The 18045-nt window shown below is 45.7% G+C and overlaps 1 protein-coding gene across 10 annotated transcripts in view; it reads left to right on the plus strand.

Moving 5' to 3' along the window:
- The window catches only part of COL4A4 (collagen type IV alpha 4 chain), a 167783-nt gene that overhangs the window by 132821 nt on the left and 16917 nt on the right, over window positions 1-18045 (plus strand). For 4 of the 10 annotated variants that reach the window (XM_065930419.1, XM_065930420.1, XM_065930422.1 and 1 more), the window contains exons 43-48: window positions 70-195; window positions 4514-4630; window positions 6607-6795; window positions 8757-9043; window positions 9892-10134; window positions 14684-15980. In XM_065930419.1, the coding sequence (XP_065786491.1) occupies window positions 70-195; window positions 4514-4630; window positions 6607-6795; window positions 8757-9043; window positions 9892-10134; window positions 14684-14725 (1004 nt within the window). In that variant the 3' untranslated portion in view covers window positions 14726-15980. Of the gene's footprint in view, window positions 1-69; window positions 196-4513; window positions 4631-6606; window positions 6796-8756; window positions 9044-9891; window positions 15986-16946; window positions 17758-18045 lie in introns of those variants that run through there. The other 6 variants (XM_065930425.1, XM_065930423.1, XM_065930424.1 and 3 more) reach the window with 6 other exon arrangements.

Below are 18045 nucleotides of genomic sequence, written 5' to 3' on the forward strand. Positions count from 1 at the left end.
TCCAAATTGCAGAAGGCACTGGTTCATAAGCATTTGAACCCCTTATACAGGTGGTGATTCCAATTTCAGGTGAGCCTGGGCCCCCAGCAGACTTGGATGCCTGCCCCCGAATCCCAGGGCTTCCTGGGGTACCAGGCCCGAGAGGACCGGAAGGAGCCATGGGGATTCCTGGCATGAGAGGCCCACCGGGACCAGGTATGAACCTCGCTCTGATTACTGGCATTGAAGATTGCTGAAATGAAAACCTGGGTGTTTGCTATGTAGGTTTTTGTATGGAACTTAAACAACTCTTGAGGATCAAGCATGAAAATCTCCTTCCCCTTTAACAGTTTTTCTACATTTATCCAAAGGTTTAATCATGTAGTCATGGGATCTATGGGCCTCCCAGGTGGACCTAGTGGTAAAAAACCCACCTGCCAATGCAGGAGACATAAGAAACCAGGGTTTGATCCCTGGGTCAGAAAGAGCCCCTGGGGGAGGGCATGGAAACCCACTCCACTATTCTTGCCTGAGAATTCCATGGACAGAGGAGCCTGGCAGGCTACAGTTCATAGGGTCACAAAGAGTCAGACATGACTGTAGTGACTTAGCATGCATGCACGCAATGGGATCTACAATATTCCTTCTATTTTTAGGGGAACGCCTTTTTTAACTTTTATCCTTTGGCGGCTTTTGGACATGAGGTTTTTTAATTTTTTTCCCCAAGAAATAATTATCTGCCTAAATTATTTATTTATTTGGCTGTCTCGGGTCTTAGTTGTGGCATGCAGGCTTAGATGCTCCATAGCATGTGGGATATTAGTTCCCCAACCAGGGACTAAACCCATGTCCCCTGCATTGCAAGGTGAATTCTTAACCACAGGACCACCAGGGAAGTCCCTGGACATGAAGCTTTGAAATCTCTTAGCATCACTGAGTAAATGCTCTACGAGTAGTCATTATTAGGTTGATAATGACCTTAGTATGATAATGACCTTGGTAATGATAATAATCAACCTAATCATTATTAGGTTTGACCTTGAATTAAAAACTATTGAATCGGGGCTCCATGGAGCAGAAACAGCCCATAAGAAGGGAGGAGGAGGTGTATCTCTTGGAAGAGGAAGAGGAAAGAGGGGGAGGGTCACTCTAAATTCTGGCAAAGATGGCCTTATTCACCTAATGGACTTGGGCATTGCTCAGTCATTGTCAGGGTGGCCGGATTCTTAAGTATTTAAACCAAACCATTTGGTTTGTAACATTGCATGGGAGGTGGTGACCAAAACCATCCCATGAAAAAGAAATGCAAGAAGGCAAAATGGTTGTCTGAGGAAGACTTACAAATAGCTGAGAAAAGAGAAGTAGAAAGGTAAAGGAGAAAGGGAAAGATAATGCCCAACTGAATTCACAGTTCCAGAGACTAGCAAGGAGAAATAAGAAAGCCTTCTTAAGTGAACAAAGCAAAGAAATAGAGGAAAACAATAGAATGGGAAAGACTAGAGATCTCTACAAGAAAATTGGAGATACTAAGGGAATGTTTCATGCAAAGATGGGCACAATAAAAGACAGAAATGGTATGGACTAACCAGAGGGAGAAGAGATTAAGAAGAGATGGCAAGAATACACAGAAAAACTATACAAAAAAAGATCTTAATGACCCAGATAACCACAATAGTGTGATCACTCACCTAGAGCCAGACATCCTGGACTGTGAAGTCAAGTGAGCCCTAGGAAGCATTACTATGAACAAAACTGGTGGAGGAGATGGAATTCCAGCTAAGCTGTTTCAAATCCTAAAAGATGATGCTTTTGAAGTACTGCATTCGATATGGCAGCAAATTTGGAAATTTGGAACCCTTATGGGTTTGGGTCATCTTTCCTTTTCTGAAGGAGATTCTTTCAGCAGGCTGAGCAGGGCATTGAGGACCACCCTGAGTTTGGTTGTGAAGGATCAACTGCCCCACAGAAGTACCACCTCGGCTTAAAATAATATGGTTTTCTTCCTGTTTTCCGTCAAGACCTCTTTCATTTCTGAGCTGATCTTGTAGCCAAGTGCTGCAGCTGAGATCTACAGAGAAAAAAATGAACTTCTGGCTCCTTCCTGCTCAATCTGAGTGGGTAACGGCCACACCAAGTAAAACCTGAATTTGTTAAGAACCCTGGATAACAGAAGGTCTAATGCTTTTCTCCACACGTCTCATTCATCTCTACAATTATCCTTCCTGAGTGGCCCTCAAAGGCTGAGGCTTCCTGTGATGAACTTAAAAGTGGTTTCCGTTCTGGGTTGAACTGTTACTGTCTCATGGCCATTCCCTCCATCCTGTTTGGGAGCATTTCTTTTCAACACCTGACCCTCTCAGAGGAGGGACTCCATCCGACAGTGCTGGGCTTTCAGATGTAGGTCTGTTCCTGGTGCAATGGTAAAGAATCTGCCTGCCGATGCAGGAGATGCAGGTTCAGTCCCTGGGTCAGGAAGATCCCCTGGAGAAGGAAATGGCAACCCACTCCAGTATTCTTGCCTGGGAAATCCCATGAACAGAGGAGTCTGGTGGGCTACAGTCCATGGGGTCACAGAGTCAGACTCCACCGAGCACACGTTTGTTTTTCTGTTTCTGCAAACAAGTTCCAGATGAAAAGCTCTGGGCCTACATGTCAAGTTAACAAAAGCCTTCCTTCCTGGGGCTTGGAAAACGTCATCCGCTTACAATTTCCGTTTGTCTTCCTCGAAAGGGAGCAAAGCCCATATTGTAACATCTGGTTGGGGGACTCTTTTCCAGATGGCCAGGGGGCTTGCTGCATTTGGGGAGTTGGAAAGAAACGGCTACTGCCTTCTCTGCGATACACCTGTTGGTTTGCTGGTTTGTTAACCCTGGGCAGCCCTTTCCAGAATCACCCCGCGGCTACATGTTGGAATCATGTCTTTGGATGGAAAGAGAAGAATGCTCTGAGCTCACCGCGGGGCCCTAGGTTCCTTCCAAAATAACAGATATTCCCTTTGAAGCTGGTGGAAAGAGAGCAGCGCCATCTAGGAAGAGGCTTCTGCCTAGTTAGGCAGGGAGGGACACCCCTCCCCTCACTAGGGAGGAGGAGAGGGGTTCCTTTCTCACTTACTGAGTGATGACTATGTAAGAACACAGTCCAGACGTGCAGCACGTTCCAAGAGAATTTATGACCCAAGAGGTGAGGAAGTGACATGAGAGCACCCCAAAAGCCAGGAGCACCCCTGATGCCCACATCGAACGTACTGTGACCAACATCGGGTACAGGGGCTGCTGGTTGTAGGACAAAAAGAGGAGGTTTATGGGGGCCACTCAGGCAGGGGATGCAAAATGTAAAGGTTTGGGGGACACACATTTCAGATGGCTCTAAGGGGGGCCTGTGTGAGAGGGGAGTCGTCTGGTCCCCTGAGTGTGGCAGCCCCTCCTCCATTCCCTCAGGGAGCTCCCGCTGCCTCCAGAACACAGCCCAGTGCAGAAAAGAGGGGCAGCTCCTGGAGTGAAGCCTCTTTGACATAATGATTGGTTTTAGACTGATTTATGGCAGAGAGAGAGAGAGATTGGCTAGAGAAGGACAATGATCGCGGAAGGGAGAGCGATTAGACACCGGAACCCTCGAGGGGCTAGTAATTCAGATAATTACGGTAAGGGCTGCGAGCTCTGCCACAGGTAGGGACCAAGTCTGCTTCCCAGACCAAAACAGATCACGGCTGATGAATTAATGCCTTGGCTGAAATAAACTAAACACTTAAGGGAAGAACGGCTGGAGTCTCAGGGTGACGGCTGGCTGCCGAAGCCCCAGGGAGCACTCCTGAGCCCTGCAGCGTGTCCCGAGCGCGGGGCTGGTGATGCCTGGCGCAGCCTCTGCACTTGGCCTGCTGGGTCCATGTCCTCAGCACGCGTGACCCTCACCGTGGCCTCTCTGAGCTTCCGTCTCCCCACGTGGTAGCACCTAGTCGTGTGGCTGCTGTATAGACTGAATCAGATAATTTCACATAAAGAGATTACCCTGCTCCCTAGTACCTTGAACTCTCAACAAACAGCTGATTTTTAAAAGTTGCTGCTCTTGCTTTAAATTTAACCTGACTGTCTCTCAACTGAATGCTCTTCAGTTGTATTCATTCCTCCATTCAGGCTTCTAAAGCATCATTATTAAGGAAAATATTCAATGACAAAAGCCATAGATGTTCGGTGTTAAAAAAAAAACAAACCCAACCAGATCCAAATACAAGACTACGAAGAAAATATGAAAATGCCTCACTCAACACCTTGCTGGTCTGGCTTCAGATCCTGGCTCTGCCCATTCCTGGCTCACTGGCCTTAATTGGTCAAGGTACTTGACCTCTTGGAGTCTTAATTACCCCAACTGCCAAGAGGAGGTGGTATAATCCCGACCTCACGTACCTGCAAAATGAACGAGCCAATGCAGGTGTGTCCAGATGGGAGGCCCCAGGCTGCCAAGTGGAATTCAGGCAGTAAATGCTAGCCTAGCAGGTGTCACGTCATTGTCGCCATTGCTGTTGTGAACTGTCCTGCAGGGTGCAAAGGAGAGCCCGGGCTGGATGGCAGGAGGGGTGAGGATGGCCTCCCAGGGCCCCCTGGGCCTCCGGGTCATAAAGGTGACATGGGAGAAGCAGGCTGTCCAGGAGCACCAGGTAGAGTTTCCATTTCTCTTCTTTCCTCTGGCCCAGTGAATCTGAGAACTGTGTACAAGGTCTGACCTCTCAAGCATTGCCTTAGGTACCAACTCACCAGGCTCTAGGGAGACAAAGCAACAGGAACAGAAAAGAATGGACCCCCCGCCCCACATTCTAACTGATGCTCGACTATCATGAAAACGGGTCAAGGCCTTGTGTCCATTACTCTTCCAAAGCACTATTCATTAGCATAAAAGGCTCAGCCGTTTCTGCTGTTCGCTTTCCCAGTGTGATCCTGTCATGCTGTACCGTTGAGAGGCTGTGCTGAAGATCTTAGGGTCAGCAGGGGTGGTCTCACGTCCATAACTGGCTGAATCACTTGGTCTCTGGTTTTCCGAGTTCATTCGTCTTATCATACAGCCATCAGTACATTTTGTTGTTCAGCTTGCTCAGTTATGTCTGACTCTTTGCGACCCCATGGACTACAGCCTGCCAGGCTTCCCTGTCCTTCACTGTTTCCTGGAATTTGCTCAAACTCATGTCCATTGAGTCAATGATGCCTCTTACAAAGAACACAAGGCTTTTCTTCATAACCACTTGTGAGTGGGCCTGTGGTGAAGGCAGATAAGAGCCTTTAGGATATAAATCTGAAATATAACTCATCAAACAATATGTTAGGGCCTGAAGACTCCCAGATACAGTCTCCTCTGTGGAGAATATCTGGCAGTACCAGCTTAGTAATGAGAAGCAGGTGAAGGGGTGTGGGGGAGCTGGGATGCTGAGGAAGGGGCCTTGGGAAAATGGGGGCTGCAGTTTGAAAGCAGGGCTCGGCTTCTCTTATGTGGAAATTGTGGCTGTGTAGAAATGTGGGCCCACTATTCCCTATACTCTGCTTTTCTAGTCTGAAATCTTAACTCGTCAAATCTTGGTAAGTCAAACAAAACACATGAGCAGGCCTGATGCAGTCCACAAGCTACGAGGTTATAGCCTCTGGTTTACAGCATAGATGAGAAGAGCTGCCAGTCTTCCAGAAACAAAAACTTTTAACAAACACCTTTTTTAAAGGTGTCAAAGTCTAACTCCACCCTCTGCTTTTGGCAATCAGAAGTAGTCACTGACCTTCTTTAGGAGGTCACCCCCTTAGAGAGGCCGAAGGAGATGTCCCTGCTCATATTCTGTATAGCTGTTCATTTCCCATCAGCCAGTTAGAGATCTAGAACTTGGGCTTCTTCCACTTGCCTTTCGTATAAAAAAAGATACAAAGCCAAACATATGGGCCTCCCTGGCGGCTCAGCAGTAAAGAACCCGCCTGGCAATGCAGGAGACCCGGATTCAATCCCTGGGTTGGAAAGATCCCCTGGAGTAGGAAATGGCAACCCACTCCAGCATTGTCGCTTGGGAAATCCCATGGACAGAGGAGCCTCATGGGCTATACAGTCCCTGAGTTGCAAAGAGTCAGACACAACTTGGCAACTAAACAACAATCACAATGGATTCTAAACCCTTGTCTTTAGAATGGAACTGACAATGTGGGAGGACCATGGAGTGAGTCTGGGAGGTGTAAGACAGGCCCACCCCTGAGAGTCACCTTCTCAGATAGCAGACTCCTAGTCTAATTGGAAAAGTCTGGGAGATCGCACACTGGCTGTCGTTATCCCATCGTGGTTCTTCTCAGCCCTTACCCTTTATTGAGTATTTCATAGTTTACCTTTTCATTATGCTTATTACTTGTCATTTCTCCTCTTCAAGTAGAATGTAAGCTGTAGGAGGGCAGGTATTTTCTACTGCTTGTACGCTGATGTAACCCAAGCAGCTAGAAGCTGCTAAACGGGGTCCTTGTTGAATGAGTTGTTGGGGTGCATTGCAGTTGTGTAAGGGGGACATTCCTCTCTGCTCTCTGAGTACTTAGCATAGTATCAGACAGAGGTACTTGGAAATATCTGTTAAACTGAGCTCCCTAAACCACCTTTCTTTATGTTTCCTTATTCTTCCAGGCCCTCCTGGGCCCGTGGGGGATCCTGGGCCCATAGGGTTTGGCCCTGGATACCTCAGTGGCTTCCTCCTGGTTCTCCACAGTCAGACCGATGGAGAACCCACCTGCCCCACGGGCATGCCCAGGCTCTGGACTGGGTATAGTCTGCTATACCTGGAAGGACAGGAGAAAGCTCACAATCAAGACCTAGGTACGTAGATGGCATGTGTTCACCCCAGTTCATTGCTTATGAGCAAGACTTTTGGGTTAGTTTCATGGATTCATTAACATCTTAAATGATCACTCATTTTCTATGAAATTTTTTTTTTCTTTTTCAACTACCATGCTAATTCTCAATTAATTTTGTTAAATCTATGACCCTGTGAGGTGCCAAGAAAGCTCATACTGGCTATATCATTACTATATTTTTATTTCTAATTTTAAATACTAATTATTATAAAATTTAAAATAACAAATATAAAATTTTTATAAATTTTTAAAATTATAATTATTATAAAATAAACTTACAAAATAACCATTTAAAATGTTATGTTATTTATAATTTTTAATAATTATTATAATCTGACTACATAGTATTAGTTTAAAAATAATTTTCAGTAAGTATAACTCTGATATAAAAACCAACTTTTATTTCCCAATGTAAATGATTTAATCAGGATATGGTTGGTTCCTGGAGAAACTCCCTCAATCCCTGAGTCAATAAGATCTCCTAGAGAAGGAAATGGCAACCCACTCCAGTACTCTTTTGGAATTCATTGTCAAATGAAATACATTTGACATATAACATGTAAGTTTAAGGTGTCGAAGGTGTTGATCTGATGCATATATATATAGTAATGACTTCATGGTACCGATTGTTGGCACCTCCATCATATCACATAGTTATCATTTCTTTTTTGTGGTGGGAATAATTAGGACCTCATCTCTTCATACATTTGATGATTATGATACAATATTGTTGTCTATATTCATTCCACTATGCATTGGATCACTAGGACTTATGTATCTACTAGTTGCAAATTTACACCTTTTAACAACATTAGAACTTTACTTGGAGTGTCATTCCTTAGCACTCTTTGTCAACTTCCAATAGTGGATTTGTAAGCCTCAGAAACTGACTTCTAAGCTGAGGGTTGAGTCCCCAGATGTTGACACTCATGTCCTCCCTAAGATAGTGGTGGTTGAAGTGGTAGGTGCAGGAGGGCTGTGCCCACAGGATCAGCTGGTGGTGACTTGCGTCTTGTCACCTCTCACTGGGCGTGACCCCGCTGTCAGTAAGGGTGATAAAAGCATTGCAGGCCTGTGGGGGGCGCCAGTGTCAGCTCCCCGGCCCTGCTCTAGCCAGAGCCACCCCACTGTGACTGCGCTCTGCAGAGCTCTTGGAATAAAACCCAAACTCCTTAACGAGGTGGACCAAGCATGCATCCTCTGGTCTGCTTTATTGGATTGGCTGAAAATGTGTAATCCTACGGGAAAAACCCCAAGGAACTTTTTGGCCAACTTAATACTCTAGCAACGCTAGACATAGACCCAGACCTGCTCTGCCCACCTTCCCCGGGGCTGAACTGCTCTGAGTCCTTTGAGCTCCTGCTCCCTAATTACCTCTGACCATCTTTACTGCTGTATAAACAGGCCTTTCCTTTGAACCATCACCACCATCTCCAAACCTGGCCAAACCTTGTTCGGAATTCAGGTCCTGGCTTCTGATCACTTCTTGCAGCCATCCGGCTTGGGTACCCCCGAGTCCCCACTTCTCAAGCCTTGTCTTGCTGTATTCCCACTGCCTCTTGGCTCCTCCAGCTCCCCACCCCCACCAAGCGGGGCCAGCAGCTTCCTGAAAATTCCTGAAGCTCTCCGAGAAGAGAGGAAGAGGTGTGCTCACGTCTCTCTCGAGCATCCTGGCCTGTTGCTTGACTCAGGAGAGTGATGTGGGATCCAGGGGAAAAAGCGGCCTGACCCGTGAGACCTGAGCAGTGGCCGAAGTGGTCAGGTGCCCACAGCAGCAGGCTTTGGCCAGGCCCCCCCACCCCCACCCTGTGCCCCCGTCCCCATCCCCCACCCAATGCCAGATGAGTGTCTGCAGAGGGGCCCAGGTAGGGAAGGTCATCCCAGAGCACAGCACTCAGCCTCGACGTGGTCTCCCCTGCCCAGGTCTGGCAGGCTCCTGCCTCCCCATCTTTAGCACGCTGCCCTTCGCCTACTGCAACATCCACCAGGTGTGCCACTATGCCCGGAGGAACGACAGGTCCTACTGGCTGGCGAGCACCGCGCCTCTGCCCATGAAGCCGCTCTCGGAGGACGAGATCCGCCCTTACATCAGCCGCTGCGCCGTGTGCGAGGCCCCTGCCCAGGCCGTGGCGGTGCACAGCCAAGACCAGTCCATCCCCCCGTGTCCGCGAGCCTGGAGGAGCCTCTGGATCGGGTACTCCTTCCTCATGGTGAGCCCCCGCACCTCTGCCGTCCCTAAGACCCGCCTCCGCACCCCTTCCATCTGGACTGGACCGTAGTTTTGAGAATCCAGGGCCGATGGGCGACAGTTTGGCATGGGAGTCATGAAGGCCACACCACACTATAGCCTGCTGAGACACAGGGCCACTCTGTTTTGCTTATTGTGGATGAATTTTTTTATTACTTGGGTAGAATTTAGAGGATGGATTTGCATCAGCCCTTAGTGAAAGGGGTTTCTTTGTGTGTGTGCACCCATCTCCTTTCCCATGTAGCTGTTGCTTTGTTGTCGTTATGGAGTTGCTGTGTCCGGTCGGATTCTTTGTGACCCCATAGACTGCAGCCCACCAGGCTCCTCTGTCCGTGGGATTCCCCTGGCAAGAATACTGGAGCGGGCTGCCATTCCCTTCTCCAGGGGATCTGGCTGCCCAAGGATCTCCTGCAATGGCAGGCCGGTTCTTTAGCACTGAGCCACCAGGCTAGCCCATCCTTTCCTGATTGCTCAGTCGTGACTGACTCTTTGCCATCCCATGGACTTGTAGCCTGCCAGGCTACCCTGGTCCATGGGATTTTCTCGGCAGGAATACTGGAGTGGGTTGCCATTTCCTCCTCCAGGGGATCTTCCCGACCGAGGGATTGAACCTGTGTTTCCCGCATCTCAGGCACTGCAGGCAGATTCTTCACCACTGAGCCACCTTTTCTTAGCAGATCATAGTCTCTTCTTCCTGGCATGATTTTTAGGGAAAATGTAAAGTCAGGCGCAGACCTGGGTGTGTCACTGGTTGGGTCTGGGGTTGCCTGTGCATGTCTGAGCCCTAATTCTCTCCTGTTGTCTGGGTAGCACACAGGCGCTGGGGATCAAGGAGGCGGGCAGGCCCTCATGTCCCCAGGCAGCTGCCTAGAGGATTTCAGAGCCGCACCGTTCCTGGAATGCCAAGGCCGGCAGGGAACTTGCCACTTTTTTGCCAACAAGTATAGTTTCTGGCTGACAACGGTGAGACCTGACTTGCAGTTTTCCTCTGCTCCGTTACCGGACACCTTGAAAGAAAGCCATGCTCAACGCCAGAAAATCAGCAGGTGCCAGGTCTGTGTGAAGCATAGCTAAGATCCCATCTTTCACAATCAGGTCGCCAAGAGAAACTTGCCAGGAGGCTGAGATATCCTAGGACGTGCTAAGAGATTCAGTGGTGCTCATCTTAGACTCCTGGTTTAGCCGTTCCTTCTGTTTTGATGTGGTTATTCCCAGAGGACTGTATAATTCCTTCCTCTGTTCCAGACAGATTAAGCAAGTGCTACACATATGGATTTGCTTGGACCTACCAATCTAGACGACACCCAGATATTCTTCTTTCATTGAAGATGGTGGGAAAAGCTGGCTTTATTTAAAAGTATGCTAATTCAGGGGAAGGCAAATAGACGATAAAGGCCAGATTACAACTGACATTACTGGAAACTTCATTCATTGGTTAATAGCAACTCAAACAATTGAAGTCAATTACTCTATAATACAATGGGCTTCTGGATGGATATTACAGGAAAAAAAAAAAATAGGCCAGCAAATGAACTAGGAAGTAGAGATTTCCTACGTTTCAAAATGATTTCCTCTGTAATCTATTTTTCCATGCACTTTAAATAATTGTAAAACCATGACCCAAGGAGATTAAAAAAAAAAAAAACCCACACAGCCAGCCTTAACAGTTCATTTCAAAGCAGAATGAATCATTATGCCATGAAGGACCACGGTTGGTATATTCCAGAGATGCAACATTAGCATAAAACACATCACAGATGAACATAAAACATTATGTTCCCTTCTGCATTTTTCAGAGAATAGAAATGCCTACTTTGGTAACCCTTTGGAAAAGTAGCAATTATGGGGCAAAAATATGTTCAATAAGGGATTAAGAGCCTAAAAGCTATTAATGAATATTAAGGCAGTGATTCACAAAAATTGATTCCCCACTGCAGTGAACTTCCAAACAGGCCGCTTTGGCCCAGTCGGGGTCTGCCTTGTCTTCCGTGTGTGTGTGTGTTAATGGGCCTGGAGCCACATGGGGCCACGTTCACACAAAGCAGACCCCTTCCCTCCCCTGGGTACGCCTACAGAGCCGCCCCACAGCCCCACAAAGGACACTTTCCCTCCATCCACATAATGGCATCTCATGCAGGGAAGTGACAGAGCTATCATTATGCGCTTGGGAGAAAATTAAGGGCCGACTTAATTAAACTAAGGTAAGAAGATTCATTTAAGTCATCATCACCCCCCACCCCCACCAAAGACCTGACACTTTTAAATGCAACAAAGACAACCTACAGCTTGAATCTTGTGTTCTGTTATTGGTTTTACAGGAGCATCCTGTTTTTCCTATCCTAAAAACATTCTTGTATTCTATATCAATATTAGACCAAGGCAGCAGTTTGATATTTGGCTTTTTATTCTTTTAATAAAAGCTTAGAGGTCATGTCATTTTATAGTGAGTAGTTTTCTGTCTAGCAAAAGGATATGTTTTCTATTTTGCTAGAATTCTGTGGTCTAATCCTGAAAATCAAAAGGCTTATTGGAAAAGACTTTTATTAAATTTCCTTTTCTCATGTTAAAAAATTGGTATTTTAGAGAAAACTAAAGAAATTTCCCATGAGAAAGTGACACTCATTTTAGTGCTTAGTTTCAATGCACTTAATAATAATGAAAACTTTGTTTATAAGAAATGCTTTTCTTGCCAAATATTGATTTGGAGTGTGCTTTTATATGCAGAATGTATTTCAAATGAATCTTGCTCTGGGCTGCCCCCCAGGATGGCAATTTATTTTAAGCCTGCTTCCTGGTAAAAAGAGAAAAATGTACATTTTAAGAGGAAATATTACCTTGGATGTACCAGAATATTTCCTAGTTCATTTGACCCATTTATTAATTTTTTTAAACTCTGCTATGGCATGTTAAATATTTGCGTACACCTGAAATTTAAGCCAATTTCAACCTTATTTATAATTACCATTTTCTGATTCCAAAAGTTTTTTTCAATATATTACCTAAATTCAAGCCTTCCAAAAATTCATCTTGTTCATTCACGAAATTGTTCTGAGAACATTTTCTGGGAAGACGAAAGGGTGATTGATGGACCATAAGGAAACATATCTTGTTTGCTATTTTAAACACCTTCATTTTAGTATTAGAATATTATCTTAACAAACTGGCCAAATAAATTAAAAAAAAACAGCCTGAATTAAGTAGACAAGTTCCTCCACAGTGAGCCCACGGTAGTGTACAAGGCTGATTTCAAAATACTAGTATCACAAGAGTCCCCTCTAAATGCAGTAAAATGCTGCCTGCTGATTTTGAAAAATTATTTTCAATGCTCGAAAAGGCAAAATGATGGAAAAAATAACTATCTTGCATTAGAAAACCACAGTAATTTTTAGGCCATTAGTTTCTTTATCTAGGTACCCATTCAGGGTACTTCTCTCCTTTCTCTCTGAAGGATGAACAGAGCTTTAAAGTTCTTCTCCTAATCCCTTACTGGTGATTATCCTTACCAAAAGGTCCTTCTCCCAAACCCTCTCCTGCAGCGAGTTAGTTGAAATGCTTCTGGACTGCCCAAAGACAGTTGCTATGAGCTGGGGGTCAGGGTGTTTCCTTTCAGGCTCTTATTCTCAATGAGTGGCCCATCCATGCTGCCAGCGGAGGGAGGCCGATCCACCATAATTCCTCCCTTCTCAGATTCCCCCAGACCTCAGTTGCCACTTCCTGTGGATTGCTATCTTCTCCGACCTCACTGCACCTGTCTTAACATAGCCTTTGTCCTTCACCTCTGCTCGTGTAGTAGACATCTCCCAGCTGCTGCCTCCAGTTTAAAATTCTCATCATCATTTCTCCGAGATGCAAACTTGATTTTGTTATTCTTTGGTTTTTGTTGTTGCTCAGTTGCTCAGTCATGCCCAACTCTTTGCGACCCCATGGACTGCAGCACACCAGGCTCCCCTGTCCTTCACTATCTCCCAAAGCTTGCTCAAACTCATGTCCACTGAGTCAGTGATACCATTCAACCATCTCATTCCCTGTCGCCTCCTTCTCCTCCTGCCTTCAATCTTTGCCAGCATCAGGGTCTTTTCCAGCGAGTCAGCTCTTCGCATCAGGTGACCAAAGTATTGGAGCTTCAGCTTCAGCAACAGTCCTTCCAATGAATATTCAGGGTTGATTTCCTTTAGGATTGACTGGTTGGATCTCCTTGCAATCCAAGGGACTCTCAAGAGTCTTCTCCAACACCACAGTTCAAAAGCATCAATTCTTCGGCATTCAGTCTTCTTTATGGTCCAACTCACATCCCTACATGACTACTGGAAAAACCATAGCTTTGACTTTATGGACCTTTGTCGGCAAAGTGATGTCTCTGCTTTTTAATATGCTGTCTAGATTTGTCATAGCTTTTCTTCCAAGGAGCAAGTGTCTTTTCATTTCATGGCTGCAGTCACTGTCTGCAGTGGTAAATGACCCCACTGCCCACGAAGTCTAGATGGCTTCCCATGAGGGGAAAGGCCCTGTGGGAACTCTCTGCTCATCACAGAGGCACATTCCTGTCTCTGTGACTTTGCTCCTGCTCTTTCCACCAGCGATGTCCCTGTCCCACCCCCGTAAGTTTACCTGGCAGACAACAACTTATCTTTAGACTGAATTAGCTGGTAGGGAGGACTGTGTGAATTCCCCGATGATGACCTGGCCTCCGTTCTGCTGCTCCCAGGACGAGTCAGGGATTTGCTCACTCTCTCATGCTTTCCCCACAGCTCCTGTAACGTCTCATCCCGCTGCCTTCATTCTCTTGCTAAAATGTAAGCCCAGAGGGCAGGGACCATGCTTCATTCATTGCTGTATGCTCAGGGCTCATGTAGAGCTGAGCATGTTATTGACTTTCAATTCTTTCTTCACTGACAATTCAAATATGCATCATTAGACATTAGATGTTCAGCTCTGGGTATCGGTTCTCATTGACAAAATGGTTACAAGTACAAACCATTTCTTATTTCAAACGATTTTAATGTGACAACCTATCTGCACACCCACAATCTCATCTTACAATTGTTGACAGAAAGCCGACTGATGAACTTTAACCATCACTCACTCCTGAAACATAGCTTATTTGTTTATGTTTTGTCGCTAAGTCATATCCAACTCTTTTGTGACCCCATGGACTGTAGCCCGCCAGGCCCCTCTGTCCATGGGTTTCCCAGGCAAGAATACTGGAGTGGGTTGCCAATTCCTTCTCCAGGGGATCCTCCCGACCCAGGAATCAAACCCATGTCTCTTGCATTGGCAGGCAGATTCTTTACCCCTGAGTCACCAAGGCTCCTCTGAAACGTAGCATACTTTTCCATAAACTGAAATTTTAGAAATAACGTTTGAGAGGTTTGACAATGAGAGAAGACTCTTTGTGGAAATGTGATGTCTTAACTCATGCTGTAGGCTGTGTTCCCTCATGATGTTGAGTGTCCTAGCATAAAATCCCCTCTACAAAATTTGTATGTGTTATTGGTGCTGACGAAAAGAGTAACAGAATGGTTTACTAAAACTGGATTTATCAAGGGTTTTATTTTGAGCCTCTTAGAGATTATAATAAAATAAATCATTCTCTGTGTTTCAGGAAATTACATGGATTTGTTCTTCTGTCAGCTCACCAGCCTAATTTTATCATTGTTACTTTTATTTGGTAGGGCTTCAAGAACAGTGGAAAGATGTGGCCTTAAAGTTGGTTGAACCTAGGTTTCAATTCAGCTGTTCCTTTCCAGCGGCAGCACCCTGTGTGTTACACCAACTCCCTGACCTCCGTTTTCCACATTTACAACATGGGGCTTAATGCCTACTCTTGCATTGAAAATTAACTCTAAGATTATATGTCCAGCACATAGCTGACCTCATACATTTATTATGGCCACATCTCCGATTTAAAACCAGCCCTTTCATATGAAAACATATTTCTTGGGATTCTTTACATAGTAGAACATGATGATTCTCACAGGGCATATAAATTACTGATTAGAATTATTTATACCTGGTCAATTCTTAACATCTTTGGGAAAGCTATTTTATTTCAATTCTCAAAGTTACTGTACCACATGTGAAAAAAAGTCACTGTTTCCTGCAGGATCATTATCAGGAAGTTCTGCAGGGAACAAAACAATTGACATTAAAAATCAGTACTCTGCAATTGCCACTGTTATTATCTTCCAGAGATTCTGCATAATGCATTTTCAACCACCAAGGTTGGCTGCCACATCCATGTGAAATGCTTGAATTTTATGGTGCTTAAATATTTAATGATTCATAGGAAAAAAATGTGAAATGTGTCTGATAAATTGCATCCCTTTATCTAACCTACAGTTGTAAAGTTAAAGACTTTCAACATGTAACATTTGCAAGGAGCCTGGTTTGCTATTGACATTGAAATGTTGTATTGCAATTTATACTATCACTTATTATATATAAAATTCTCTGATGACCTCCAAAAGCAACTGTGTTTTATCTGGTGCATTTATTTTCTTTCAAGCCAAAGTGAGTTTACTACTTAACCTACCTTGTAATATGGCCTGCCTTAGGGCTGGCTCGGGGGTGGGGGGGAACAGGAAAGGTTACATGATAGAAGTGTGATCTGCAGATGGGAAAAGCATGAGGGGAGCATAGATAGTGCCCGCCCCCCCCATCCCCCACCCCCACCCCCCCCCGGGCTTGGGAAAGCGTGATTCTGAGGCTCCAGGGAGCAGTCCTCCATGCAGTGGTGAGCTGGGGTGGACATGAAACCAAAACTCTGCTGAATTGCGTTCGCCCGCCGGCATGGGGCTCTGATCTCGTGGGTCTCAGTTGTCCTACCAGTTGAAAAATGAGACCACCTGCTTCACAGGGCTGCTCTAAGGGTTAAAAGTAAGAGCTATAGGGGACTTCCCTAGCAGTCCAGTGGTTAGGACTTTGCCTTCCAATGCAGGAGGTGTGGGTTTGATCCCTTTTCAGGGAGCTTATATCCCACATGCCTCACACCAAAAAGCCAAAACATAAAGCAGAAGCAATATTGTAACAAATTCAATAAAGACTTTAAAAAAGTTCAAAAAAATCTTTAAAAAACTAAGAAATATAATCACAAAGAGATATAAAATGTAAGGTACTGTTACTGACAACCAGAGTAACTGAAAGTTAGGGGTTAGGAGGTATTTTTATTCTCATGGCACAGGGGTGGGTGCAGTGCAGATATTCAATAGCTGTTTCATGGAGCACCTTTTTTTAATTAGGAGGGAACTTCAGTGGTTATTTGGTCCAACTGGGCTTCCCAGGTGACTCAGTGGTTAAAAAAAAAGTCTGCCTACAAATGCAGGAGATGCAGTTTTGGTCCCTTGGTTGGGAAGATCCTGCAGAGGAGGAAATGACAACCCACTCCAGTAGTCTTGCCTGGGAAATCCATGGACAGGAGAGCCCCGCGGGATACAGTCCATGAGGTTGCAGAGTTGGACGTGACTTAGCAGCTGAGCGTGCACAGTCGTGTACTCAAAGAGCAATAATGTTAGCAAATGAATGTTTCTTGAGCACCTACCATATGACAGGAACAGTATGAACCCTGTGGTACAAGCTCTCTTCAACCTCCCAACTATCCCATCTTACAGATGAGGAAGCTGAGGTTTAGAGAGGATAAGTGACTCGCTCGGGGTCACACAGTCAACACCAGGAGAACTTGAACCCTGGTCCATCAATTGCTTAAGATTGTGTTTTAACCGCTACACCATGGCCTCCCATACTACTGGTTTTATCACACAATTCTCTGCCCAAGTAGCAATATGTATTACAACAAAATTCAGTGATTTCTGCTAGTCATGTTCTGGTTTTCCTTGATAAAGTATAAATCGTATGTTCCAATCTGCCAGTTCATCCGAAGATTCCTGAACAAGATGTCAAAAATGCCATGGGGGAAAAAGCAGTGAGCAACAGACACACTAACACACCTGTGAAGGAACAGTGGCCAGACTTGGTGGTAGCCACGGGGGCTCCTTGGTGATATGCTTTGAAGGTCCTGGACTCTTGAGTTTTGTGCACTTCATTGCAGCATTCATGACATGGAACCAGCTTTGGGCACAGGAGGATGGAGACCTCTCCCCACCATCCGGTAAGCCTTGGGGAAGGCCTGGATGTTTCTGCTTCTATGGGCAAAAGACTGATGCTGGCAAAGACTGAGGGCAGGAGAAAGGGGCAATAGAGGATGAGATGGTTGGATGGCATCACCAACTCAATGGACATGAGTGTGAGCAAACTCTGGGAGATACTGGACAGGGAAGCCTGGCGTGCTGCGGTCTGTGGGGTCTGTGGGGTCTCTAAGAGTCGAGCAAGACCGACCGACTGAACAACATGGACAAAAGCTTTCTTTCAAGTGATTCTTTCCTGTGATTCAAGAAAACAGACACATAGTCAACAACATCAAGCAGCAACAGGCACACCTTTTCACGTGTGCCACTGGTGATGTTATAAATGAGCTTTCTGTTTCACTCCACAAAAACTTTATTGGTTTTAACACTTCAGACATTGTATCAGGTACTATGAGGAGATGCACAGAAACACAGTCAAAGTCCTGCCCTTGTGAAGCTTACAGTCCAAAGACCTTCTCTCACTTCAGGATAACTAGCGATTCTAAGCAGCGTGTGGAAACTGTGATGAACACCCTCCAAGGGCAGATCATTCTGGGGGCAGAACGGGGAGGATCTGGATGAGGATCTAAGAGAGAGGGATAGGTTACTGCATGGAAGTCACAGGGTCAGGAATGCTCATGGCCTGGACAGCAATGAGACCTGTTAGCGGCAGCACAGGCTCCCTTAGGGACAAGTGAGGGTGAGGCTGAAAGGCTGGCTGGAGCCCCATGGTTGAGGCGAATGCGTTTGACCTTTATCCTTTGGCAACAGAGAAATGATAAAAAGGTACTGAGATGGTGGGTGGCATCACAAAGGTGCATTTTGGAAGATTAATGGGCAGCGC

The sequence above is a fragment of the Muntiacus reevesi genome, chromosome 3 (assembly GCF_963930625.1).
Source record: "Muntiacus reevesi chromosome 3, mMunRee1.1, whole genome shotgun sequence".
NCBI lineage: Eukaryota > Metazoa > Chordata > Mammalia > Artiodactyla > Cervidae > Muntiacus > Muntiacus reevesi.